Below are 12985 nucleotides of genomic sequence, written 5' to 3'. Positions count from 1 at the left end.
AAGATTTTATTTGTAACTGAGTACACTTGTACTTTGTACTGTAACATCATATTGTAAACCCTTCATAACCTGAGAATGTCAGCCTGGGCTCATGAGTATTTGCTGTCTCTCAAAAGAGTGAGATATGCTACAGCTGTCCAGATTTGGCTCTGGGTATAATGTAAAATTACAAACTTGTGAGGAGCTATTGTGTGAGTCTAATGAGTTAGGTTCAATCAGCAGTACAGCAGACATACATATGCTTTGCTAACAGACATGAATATAGGACTGTAAAAGGACTGTGAAACTTCCTTTAATAAGTTTGCATAGAAAATTGTAATTTGAAATAATTTCTCCTTCGCAGAGTTGTTAGCTCATTTGTGCCTGTGTAATTGATTTACAAACACCTTTACTCTGTTAAAAAGTCATTTACATGCTTGACAGTATCATTGCTATCCATACTCCTCATGTGTAAGAAGCCTGACAATTAATGCTAAGCTTAATTCCACATGTTTGCAGAAGGAAGCCCACAGATAGCTGTTAATTTCCCTTGGTACCCTTATAAGCCAATATGTTTCTCCTATTTTATTTGCAAAATAAACACTGTACATTTACTTAATTATATTTGATGTCATAATTCCAGGTTTTTCTTTGGCCTGCAGGGGCTCAGAGCCCTAAAGGTAGTTTTCCTCATTATTAGACAACAGTTGTATGGCTGTAGTTAGTAAATTATGATTGAATACATGCATAACAAAGCAATGCACAGCAGTTTCTGTAATAAAGTGAAAAACACACCTTTACAGTGAAAAATGTAATTTTCCAAAGGGAAAGCATGAAGTGCAGTTCAAATTCAAATGTTTATTTGCTATTTTGTCCTCTCTGAATTAATGAATAATAATGTCTGCATTCTAAAAAGGAAAATAATGAGAAACAGCATTCACAATGAAGTGGGACAGATTGTTGCTTTTGATATATTTTTAATTTCAGCTAATGTTTAAAACTATGTTAAGGGCAGAAGTGACTTCCAGCAGGATCTGGTCACACCAGTGACTATATCCTCATGGACCAAGCCCTCTTGGCAGATGGATATGTTGGTCTCTCCCCTCTTTGTTTCCATGCACTTTTCAAAAAACCTCCAAGGGTTATCCTTTATCCACAGCCCTCTACTCAACACAGAGCATCCTAGCTGCCTGAAACAAACAGCTGCCCCCATGGTTTTTTAATATATTATTTTCTTTTGATCTTGGGTGATTGTTTGTCTTTGGTAGCAACAGTGTAAGTGAAAATTTGGAAGTCTAAAATATTTAAAGCACAAGTTCTTTACCCAAAGTTCCTGTACAGCAAAATTTGCTCCTGCACTTCATATTGCATATCTTAAAATGTAGTGCTGGCTGAAAGAATCACATAATAATTCTGGTGACAGAATTGGAAGATATATTGTATGCAACCAGCTCTGTATTTGCTCAACATATTTAATTACATGGTAAAATTAATTTTTCAAGTTTTCATATTTATGCTTTGACTATTCATCATCAGGTTTCTGTATGCATTTTTGGAAGGGTCTTTTTTGGGTCTGGTCCAGGCACTGCTGAACTGCTCTGATTTGTTGGATATGTCACTGTGGTTGCAATGCTTTGCTGCTTTTTTTTTCTTTTGCATTTTTATGCTCTGAAAGTAACATCTTTTTCTTTATCTTTTTTAAAGATAAAGACATTCCCTGCTGATACATCTAATCCTTTTTTCGATCCCTTTACAACAGTACCACAGTTTTCTGTAAGTAGAATGTGCAAATAAAGAACTGTGTTTTAACACAATTCCAACTGATTTTTTAAAGTGTCAGAAATCTATGCACTAAGCAGTCCTCAAAAAATTTTAAAAAAAGATAAATTCCAAGTAGAAATTAAGAGTACGAAGCATTTAAATATTCCCATTATACAAAATGTTGCCTGCATTCAGACATTGCTGCTTAACAGACAGAGGACTAAAAGTTAAAGGTCAAGGTTCACCACCAATGAAGTCAGTCCCCAAATGTTGTACATTTCAGGACTGTAGAGGTGAAGCTCCATGACATCTTTACAGGGAGCTGTAAGGGAATGGGAAGATTTAGTCCTCTGTCCAGCAATTGCATGGCCTCCTGCCTGAAACCACCTGCTGTGCCATCACAAAGAGGGCCCTGATTTTCATTGAATGTACAGCTGAACTTTAAAGAATTATAGTTGGTGTGTGAATGACTACAGTGGTATCCTTGTACAAACTCCCATGTTTACCCAAGAACTTGAATCCAATATTGAACTTCATTCTTATTAAATATTCACAGAAGACGTGACTTAGGGATTTTGGTGAGGTAAACTACGTACAAACAGAAAAAAATTAGCTGACAATTTAAAAAGTAAGTACGTTCAAAATCTTGCTTTGGTGGCAGAGGCATTATGTAATAAGTATGACCAAAAAAGCATGAAAAAATAACTGCTCTTTAAGAAACACTCTGCTTATAAACACCATGCAAAATGATTTGTAATTTTAAAGTTACATTTGCAAAATTAAGCATTTCGGACTTTGACTTTAAATTTTACTGGTTGCAGCAATCTATATCTGGCATATAATTCAAGACAAGTTATTTCATTCACTGTTGGGTCATGTAAGGTTCTGTCTGTATTTAATGATTTAAAGAAAGGCTTTTCTTTCACAATAAACCTGATCATGGGCTTTTATGTAAATGTGTTTTTTCTCCAAATAGGTACTTTAAAGCCAAAGTTAGTTAGGCTTCCCAAGCAATGTAAGTGCCACAGTTGAGCTCTAATTAAATGCATTTGAAAGTACACAGGAATGTCACATCAATGTTTCATTATGTCAGCAAGTCCAGATGATAAAATTGTGATAAAAGCTAACCCAAAGTTACAGTGCTTGTGTCTTTCACAGTACTCCTTTATCTAAGCAAAAATATGTGCCTCCCAAAATAGCTTTCTCACTAATTAGTATTGATTGTCAGATATTATTTTTTTGTCCCTGATGATTAGGATGAAAGCAAAATTTAGGAGTGCTACATAACGTACATTTTCATAATTGGGGGGGGTCAGAACTCTAAAATACAAACAGAAGATATACTGATATACTTACCCACAGAAATTTCCATATTGCAGAGAATGGCTATTTCATAGCAAATTCAAATGTTGAATTTTTGTTATGTTCTGTCAGGAGAAAAGAAGCAAAGCAAAATTCAAACTAATCTTTCTGAAATCCCATCTTGTCCCCATAGATTCCCATTTTCCTGGGCAGGTGGAGAGAAAAACTGAGACCACAAATATTTAAAACACCATTGCAATAAAAACCGAATGATGTACGATCCATCACGTGACCCTTTACATTCCTTTTAGTGATTTAAGTACAAATATCTGTGGTGAACAAGCAGCTACCCATGGGACTGCACAGAGATGGGAAAACAATTAGGAGAGTTAGGTGGCTTTGGTCCTGTGTTTCACAGCCCTCTGTCCCAGCCCAAAGGGAGGTGTCTCTCCACTGCAGCATTTCAGACCATCCTGATGCACTGCTGAGGGCATGAAGAGCTACACCGCAGGCAGGAGCTCTAAGGGAAGGGTAGCTAGGACTTGTTTGGTAATTGTTTCATTTTTATATTTTATTTTTTTCTGTCCTTATTTCCCCTTACCCTCCCCTTTTTTTTTTTTTTCTTTTATTTTTCTCCCCACTTGGAAGAAAACATTGGAATGTTATTGAGCAGGAAAAGGATTATGTATAGTGATGTTTAGAAGCCTTTACCTTTCACGTACAGCTCCAAATTTGGTGGTGTATGTGCAGTTCTGTTGATTTGATCAGATGAAAAATTAGATGACTTGATTACCTGTAATGTTTAAATATAAGCTTCAACTCAGGAACCCTCTGAATTTCAGAGATTTCCATAGAAAAATGGCAGGTATGATGGCCATAATCTCAGGCACGTGTAAGCCACATAGATTTAAATTAGTGAAATTATATCTGTTTAGACCAGTTAACTATTTGGCTGAAGTGTGCAACCAGACATATGTATAAAAAGATGCTTTGGATATCTACTGTATAGTCATCATCCAGAGCAGACACACTATGGGACTCAAGGCAGCTCTTCAGCAAATGTAGCTTGTCATCACTGTGCTGATTTCAGTGAGGCTGGCAGAAGTTACATCAGCTTCAGAGTGATGTCTTCTTCTCATGCCATAGGGTAGGATCTGGCAGTCCTCGGAGCACAGGGACACCAAATTGCATACCCCTGCAGTTTGTAAGGTTGAGTTTTAAAAGCTGAATTACAGAGAATTTTGAACAGGTCCTATTAGCCATTATTTACATGTTTAAAGAAACACGTGAGAGTTTCTTTTGTTGATTTTCCATTTTTCCATTTTACATTTTGTGGAATTAGTGGAATTCCTTTTGCTTCAGAGATTATTTTGGATCATTCGAGATATGTTTAAACATGTTAAAAAGCGACAATAAGCAAGCAAACCTAACACAACCAGTCTTTCCTGGGCTCAAATAGTTTTCCCACTGTTTGAACTAAGTTTGTGAATCACTTGCAGAGAGTTGCAGAATTTGAGAAATAATAAGACCAAAACAAACCGTTGCTCTTGAAATAGCTGCTTTCTTATGATGATGACTTTTCCTCCTCCCTGCCTTAGACTCTGAACAAGGTTCAGAGGAAATAGGCACCAAGGAAGAAAGGTAGGCTATAGATACCAGTAGGAGCATGTTTTAATGATCCTGACACACTGACAATTGAAGTTGCTTTGTATTCTTCCCAGGTGAGGGTCAGACCTGCACCACAGGTGCAGCCACTAGCTGCTCTGGTTTGGCATAAGAAATAGCCCACACCAAAAAACAAGACAGGACTGTTTGATTTTTAGGGATCTTCCCATTCTGGTTGTAAAAATAGTCCTGTCTTTGCTATAATACTGTTGTGCTGAAATACCTCACCTAAAAGACAGGAAATGGTTGCTTGCTGCTTGTCTTAAATCTGCACTTCCAATATTGCTTTAACATTGCTTTTCATTGGATACTGAAAGAAAAATTCTCTTGAGGCATGTTTCAGTTAGCAAGTGGGAAAGAGATGGAGATTTTGAAACCTAATCCTAAAAACCCAGATTCCCAGCTGTTAACAAAACAAAGAGTAGTTAGAGGACTCGCCAGCAAATTGTATAGGATTCCTGAAGGATATTCCAGAAATCTCATGTTGTCAACATTCTGCATAATTTTTAGGGGAAATACAATAGTGATAAGTGTCATTCTCCAAACTGATCATTATTTTACCTGAATGCTGCCAGTCCCATAGGTGTCACCTCACTCAGTACATGTTGCAATCAGTCTGGTCCCCCAGGCATCAAAAGAGGTGGCTGTGGAGCCTCTGCAGAGGCTGCACTGAGAGGTTATAGCCACGGCCTCCCATTTTTTCTCATTCTTAATTGCTGTTAAAGCTAATCTACAATTTTTCATTCCGTGTGTGTGTATACTTTTTTTTTTTTTTTTTGTAGGCAGAATTTGCAGACAGCAAATTACAATGCTGTGCGGTGCAGTCGTCTCCTAAGATTACGCTGGTGTCTCCATCACCCGTGCTGAGGTCTCTGGCAGAGACCATCCCAACTCCAACAGTGCAGACAGTATATACGTCGCATAAGCCCATTTCGCTGGCAGACAGGTACCGTGCAGTTCTTTCACAGAAATGCTATGATGTTTTCTGCATTGAAGGAATCAGATTGATTTCCCTTTTTCTGTCATAATGACCATAAAGTGTCATTTTCTCTTATACTGAAAGATTTTTGCTTGACTACTTAAGAATAGGTGGGTTATGCAAAGAAATATCTGTAACTGATACTCATGCTCTGAGATAAAGAAAAGCCTACCTTAATTAACTGCTGCAGCCAGCAGTGTACCATTTCTGTGCCCAATGGCCTGGAGACAAAGGGCTGTGGAGATTTTTCCTCAGGCAAGTCATTTTGTCTGAACCACACAACTTTTGTTTTAATAACTGCTGTTACAATTTGTTTTTTGAAATTAATGTCCATGAAATGTCCAAACCTGAGTTTGAGAAATGTCTGTTCTTCTAAATAAAAAGCAGGCATTGGTTTTCTTTCTTGTTCCTCTCTCTCTTTTTTTTTTTTTCTATTTTAGTAATGTCAAGCTATAGTGGTCTTGTAATTTCTCAGAGAATCAACAAACTACACCACCTTTTTACAGACAGACTCTTTTCAGTTTTCTGTTCTGTCATCCTACTGGTTTTGCATGCTGGGTTCTTATTCTATAATTTAATCAAAACTGAACTCAAGCTGATAATTTACTGAATATCAATGTAGCAGTGGATATAGTCACTACTTCTGGAGCACAAATAATTCAAGGCTTATGAAGAAAAAAGTATTTCTTTGACATCATAATGAATGAATCTTTTATGCTTTTGGATTCACAGTCGTTTCCCATTTTTGGTTGTTAATTATTTTTTGCAGCTGGTTAATTGCACCTGCACATTAATTCAACATTGCTTACTCATCTAAAAAATTATCATTCCAGTGAAAAAGTAATTCTGAAGCTGTGGTGCTGAACTCAGCTTCTGTAAGATGTCTCATGCACAAGTAGGTGATTCTACCCCTGCTTGTCCACAAATGGGCTGCAAGATTTCTGCAATGCCTTTTTAATCTCCAAACTGTTACAAGTGTGAGATACATAAATTTCAGAACAGCATGGTAAACAGTATCAGAAATTGAGTCACTAAACCAGGACATTCCCAGGGTTACAAATCCTCTGGGCTCTGGGGTGAATTGGTGAGAGCAAGGACCTCAGGCTCTGATTATGGCATCCTGCTATGTGTAGGATTGTGGTAAATTCAGCATAGCTATATATCTATGTATATAGATATCTTCAAATATCAGATCACACCAAGGAGCAGAAGGCTGTCACAGTAGTCTATCATAATGGCATTTGCTGTAGCTGCTCCATTTTTAGAGTCCTTGTCCCGCTTCCTTCGAAATCAGTAGCCTTTAATGAGGGTTAGATAAAATTATAAACTGTTTTGCCATGTGGATCTTTTTATATCCTTCTTCTTGCCTCTGTTTGCTCCTCAGAAATATCAAGCGATACTTGTTTTTGAATCAGCCATCAGTTATCAGCTTTTTCACTGAATTGTGTCTGACCTTTTTTTCCCCTCCTTTGGTATTTTGAAAATGTTAATTATTTTAAATTGAAATCTGAGACTTATTGTTGTTCCCATAATTGGCTGTTTGTGCATTAATTACACAGTGCTGAGACTCTGAGGCGTGAACTTGAGAGAGAGAAAATGATGAAAAGACTCTTGATGACAGAATTATGAAACTTGCACTTCCGTCAGATGGAGAATGGATTGGGGCCTTTCATGTGCCTTCTGTCTGTTTACATTCCTCTGCTTCTGTGTACTCAACATAATGCATCGGGAAAATGTGTGATATTCCTGGCTCGCCTGGATTCACCGCCGTTGGTTAAAATTACGTCTTGGCTAGACTTTGACTTGAAGGAGTTTCTTTATTCATTTGCTGCTGGGAAATAAACCTTCAATCCTTTCTCTCTCCTGAGATTTTATACTATTAACACAATTAATTTCTGGTTTGGTTTTGGTAAATCTAGGGCAAAGAGGATCAGCAAGGAGCATACTGATTTCTATTGGGAAACACTGTTCTGTACATATGTTAATAAGTGCACAGAAATTAATGTTATGCAGAATATTTTGATAGTAACATAGAAAATATGTCATTTTGTACAACTGAAAATTGCAATGAGCTACTGCTATTTGTTAAGAGAACCATTTTTAAAGCAGAAGAATGATTATTACATCCTAACCCCAGGACTGTTAGTTTCCACAGAATAAACGGCTGTCTTATTAAATTCCTAACCTTAACCTTCCCTCAGAGATATAAATAGGTGCAACTGGGAGAGACACCCCACCACACAGACACACACACCCAATACTTCCTATAGCTTATCACCTTGACCTAAACCTTCAACAGAGTCTTACCGTATTTCCCTTAATGGATGAAAAAAAATCCATTGTTTAAAGTAATTTGCTACTGACTTTCTAGCTTGATACTGACTTTTTTAAAGCAAGTGAGGAGCTTTACCTTCTCCAGTTTGCCTAGGCTTTAAGGCTAGCCCACGCTCAGACATCTTCTGCCCCAGCACTGAAGGTTGCAGAGCCTCAGCGGTGTGGACGTAGCTCACACAAGGAGAATTCTTTCCTTTCTGGGTAAAAAACCACCTTCCTGGCTGACATGAATTGATTGGTCCCCTTCAAGAACAAGAACGATGATATTTTAAGGCATAGCTGTGCCTACACCCATATTTTTAATTCTACTAATCAGCAATCCTGTGCAGGACTATACATCCTGTTCACCTCCAACACCCAAGCAGCCTCTACTTGCAGTGGAGCTGTCTCAGGCATGAAGTGGGGTGGGTAGTCCAACACTAGCAGAGCCACAGGGAGGGAATTGATGGGATACAGGTAACGCTACCAACTATCTCCTAAGGAAAAAAAAAGGTCTCAGTTTCCCCTTGTTCAGTAGTGCAGGGTCACCTAGAAAACTAACAATATCTGACTGCCTGCTACAAGGTACTCTTTCAACAGGAAAGGTTTTGTGCATTTTGTATGGCTGAAGATGTATATTTTTCTGTTACTCTGTACACTATGTTCTCTTATTTGTATTAAGATAAAATATTGCCTTTCATTTGGCACTGATTACAATGGCTTTATCTCAGCTTAAGCAGTTTGTTTGTGTGGAGGCTGGGAAGTGATTGCTGTGAGACTGGATTTCCTTCAGTTAGCTTCTGCTGTTTTTCTAAAATGAGAGTTCTGGAGAGCTTCGTAAGACTGGATTGCAGTGTGAAGGTATAAAATGACCTGTCTATTTTATATTTGCTGGGACAAAAAATTAGCTTCCCATTTAAATCCACCAAGCACAACACTTTCTGGTTGCCATAAATTGGGTCAAAATACACAGCACAACTGTTAGGTAGAAAATCACATTACAAAATTTAATCAAGTGGCTCAACATGAGCAGTGGGCACAAGGAGCCACAAAAACACACCTGGACTGTAGATTTAAGAGCATTCCAGTGGCTCTTCTGGGTAATCAAGATATGACTTGTATGGTGTCCACCTGCTAGCTGTAGTGCCAGGGCACTTCTGTTCCTTTTGTTTTAATGCCCCAGTCCATCAATCCAGGGTTCTTATAAATTGATTAGGAACATTAAATCCCTGTGAGAAAATTGGAAAGGAGGGGAAAATGCACAGACACAAAAGAATGCAATTTCCTGTTACTCTTTTCTCACCGCTTCCCAGAAGGTATTGGTGAGGGAGAAGCAGCAGCACATTTTGCCTGCATCCAAGTGAGGGTGAGCATTTTGAAGAAAAAATAAAAGAAAATTGTAACTAGAAATGCTGGTTTGGGAGAGAAAAACAAAGTAAGGTTGAGAATGGCACAGTGCTGACTAGCCCAATCTGGTTTTCTGCCTGTTAGGTAAGCCTCAGTTGTGTTTGAACTGCAACAGTTTCACAAAGTCATTGTCAAAGAAAACCCAGAAAGAAAACCCCAACCAAACAAACAGAAAAAAATCTGAACATACTGATTGATGCAGTGGACTTTAGGAACCCCACAATATGCCCTCAGGTTTGGAGGCAAAACAGATCCACGTTAGGACTGTCTGATCACTTAAAGCAAAAGCCTTTAGCAAAACTGAATGCCTGAGTCAGACTAGCCTATAAGATATTCTGGTTCATAAACAGTCTAAAACAGTATTGTTTTTAATGCATCATTTTTGCTCCCATTGTATAAAATTTCTTCAGCTGAAATAATCAGAACCGGAAAAGAAGTAACGTGAACCAAGGTTACTTTACATGGCCAAACCTTTATAGCTGAGGCATGCTCTGGGATAGCTGAAGAAGGGCAGAGATTCCTCCTTCTGTGGTTCCCACCAGGAGAGGAGGGAAAGGCTCATGTGGCTGCTTAGTTTTTGTGGGACATTTTCTACAGAACAACTCTAAGTATGTTGCCTTGTTGTGTTTTAGTGTCTTATCCACTGGCTGCCACTGTTTCCTATTCTGCAGTCTAATGGAGCTTTATTAAAACTGTTTTACTGAAATCAAACTAAACTTTTAACTGTGGAATGTCATCATCTTGTTCTTTCTTACTACGTACCTTCTTCAGCCATGCTTGAGCATCTCAGTTTTCACATCCTCTGAAGAAACACTTCTGCCTCATCTCTGGTTGGGAATTACAGTGTTAGGACACCTGTTACCCAAAACTGCTGTGAACAAGACAATGTCAACATGAACATATTGCAGAGGGGCAGATATTGCAGATTTGCTCCTACAATTTAACTTTACAGGTGTTAAAGGATACTCTGCCTGAAGGTATGTCTATATAATAGTGCAGAAGTATCTGAGCTAGCTTTAAGCTTGCATTTGTAGTTGTGGCAGCATGAAGCCCAGCACAGGCTATCATTATCATGTACATTGACATGTGTAAAGATAACGCATTTGAACAGCAGCCTTCTGAAGCATGGGCTCCAGAACTGGTGATAGAAGAGGGTGGCTGAAAGGATTTTATCTCTTCAGCTCTCCTGGGAAAGGGTTCATCTCACCTAACATTAAAATGCCCAGCTCTCACCTGGTGAGAGATCAAAGGACCTGTCTTCCGGAGGTGCCTCTGATTCAAGTGTCTACCTTAAGTATATATACTGACTAAAGTTAAGTGAGATGAATCCTGCTTTCCCTCCCTCTGGCTAGGTCTACATTGCAAACCCTTGCTGACTCAGCTGCATCATCCAGGGTTCAGCTTCAAGGTATGATTTGGGATCAGCGTAGCTGTGCCAGCGAAAGCCTTGAGCGTTAGGTGTAAATAAACTGCCAGAAATGTCCTTTTGTCAGAACAGAGAGCTGGGATAACAACTTACAGTGATATAAGCGCAGAGGCTTTGCTGTAGTCATGCTCCATCTGGGAGTTGATGAAACCTCCTGCTATAGCCACGCTGGCAAAGCTAACCAGGGGTGGCCCTGGCTTTTCACAGTGCCCCGAGTGATGCTCCGGCACCATCAGCAGATCCCAGCTTCTCAGCGCCAAGTCTCTAAGCAGCGGAATGCAATGTTGTCATGTTTGGGTGATTCCAGCAAAATTTACTGGCCATTTAAATAGCTATGCAAGGAGTTAAATATTTTCTCATTTTGCAGTCTCTTATGGAAGCCAACCAATTGTGCTTCGTTTTTTTTTGTGTGGCTCAGCCGTTTCCACTATTTTGTTTTAAAAGGAATAACTGAGTTTTCTTTAGAAATGTTGGTTGAGATTCCGCACCTCTCTCAGATCCCATCATGTGTGCAGACTTTTCATGTTTCATAGACCCTGAAAGTGCAAAATTTGAAAATTAACTCCTCCAAAGTTTCAGTTCATGGCTTCACTCTCTTGCAACAGGATGCCTACGCGCCCATTTGAAACAGAGCTAGCAATGCAGTGAAACGTTTCATTGGAGGCAGCATCATGTTTTGTTTGAACTGTTTACAAATAGCCTTTGCTTTTATTTATTTTTTTTTTTCTTGGATACAATTCTGGTTCATTTGCTACAAAAAAAACCTACTTGTAATTATGCAATGGAATATTTTTTCTTTTTTTTCTTTTCTTTTTTTTCTTTAATGTCCTGATGTTCAAGGAGTTTGCAATAAATATACTGAGACTGATCTGTAATTGCATGTAAGATTAGCCTCACAACTGTGTTTTGTAAAGTTAAGTGCCGTAAAAGAAGCTGTAGATGATGTGGAGAAAGAGGGAAGATAGAGAGCAAGTGGAGGCTTCTTTGGCAGCTGCAGCATGGAGTGGTGGGTAGCAGCTTTAAAGCAAGACTGCTCACACCATTTTGTTTCACCTGAGTAGCAGCGTGTATCATCAGACAGTGTATGATGGCATTTTGTTGAAAACATGCCTAAAGAGAAACTTTTACGGCTCCGCTGTTTACCTGTTCCTGTATTCATGCCTGCAATAAAAGAGATGAAAAATAAATCACAGAGTCTGTAGTCAATTAGTAGTCAAATCAGTCATTTAGGAGGCAAGGGGCAACATGCCAATTAAAGGAAACTTCTGCTTGCTAGGAAAGTGGATCCACCATCGTATAAAAAATTACAACACAAATTAAAAATGGAGAGATAACTTCTTCATAAAGACCAGAGGGTTTTCTTCAGCTTAAAGTTGTAGTCTAGTGTTGTGGGTGCCAATCGTCTGTGGGGTCATTAGGTGGAGCACATTTTGCTGAATACCAGAGCCAGAAAACACTGGCAGGATTAAGGTAGACAAACACAAAACTTGGCAGGTTTTTGGGCTTTCATCTAGGGATCAAAAGGTAGCAAAAACTACTACTAGAGCGGAAGGGGTGGGGAGGAATACTCCACACAGAGCTGAGAGACACCAGGTTGTTAAACTTCTCCATAGAGAAAAATTTAAAAACATACCCACCAAAAAAAACCCAAACAAACTAAGCCTGTTTACTTCATTTGTTTTTCAAACACAATTAAAACATTTCACTCAGATTTTGCCTTGATTTTGCCTTTCTTTCAATGTCTAAATGGAAAGTTTCTTCAGAATGAAACATTTCCCTTTCCTTCAAAGATCTCTAAATCAGAGATTTAGAGATATTTTGACATTAACTTTCCCAGTGCACTTAGGAAATTATATCCCAGCAATGTTCACCCCATTTTCTGAGGTTGCCAAAACTCTGTATTCAGAAGGAATCTGATCCGAACCCAATTTCTCCATCTGGATCTTCTACTATTTTTATTCTCTGTGCGGAGAAATAAGAGGAGCAACAGCTCAGCGTTCTTCCAACTCCACTCAATTTATACCAAGAAAATTGATTATCCAGACAGCAAACCTAGTTAATTAATTCTCCTTAATAAAGACCTTTGCTAAAGAACAGTGTTCTGAGGTGCAGTGTGATGAGAAGCTGCGCGCTAAAAGGTCGGCAAATACTCT

The 12985-nt window shown here is 38.6% G+C and overlaps 1 protein-coding gene across 2 annotated transcripts in view; it reads left to right on the top strand.

The window, feature by feature from the left end:
• The window catches only part of EPB41L4B (erythrocyte membrane protein band 4.1 like 4B), a 168609-nt gene extending 156732 nt beyond the window's left edge, over positions 1-11877 (top strand). For both annotated transcript variants that reach the window (XM_058800164.1, XM_058800156.1), the window contains exons 23-25: positions 1684-1752; positions 5490-5653; positions 7246-11877. In XM_058800164.1, coding sequence (XP_058656147.1) covers positions 1684-1752; positions 5490-5653; positions 7246-7315 — 303 coding nt within the window. In that variant the 3' untranslated portion in view covers positions 7316-11877. The remainder of the gene's footprint in view (positions 1-1683; positions 1753-5489; positions 5654-7245) is intronic.
• The last annotated feature ends 1108 nt before the right edge of the window (positions 11878-12985 follow it).

Source organism: Ammospiza caudacuta, chromosome 1 (genome assembly GCF_027887145.1).
Source record: "Ammospiza caudacuta isolate bAmmCau1 chromosome 1, bAmmCau1.pri, whole genome shotgun sequence".
Lineage (NCBI taxonomy): Eukaryota > Metazoa > Chordata > Aves > Passeriformes > Passerellidae > Ammospiza > Ammospiza caudacuta.
Note: the sequence above shows the minus strand (reverse complement) of the source record. Positions and strands in the feature narration are given on the sequence as shown.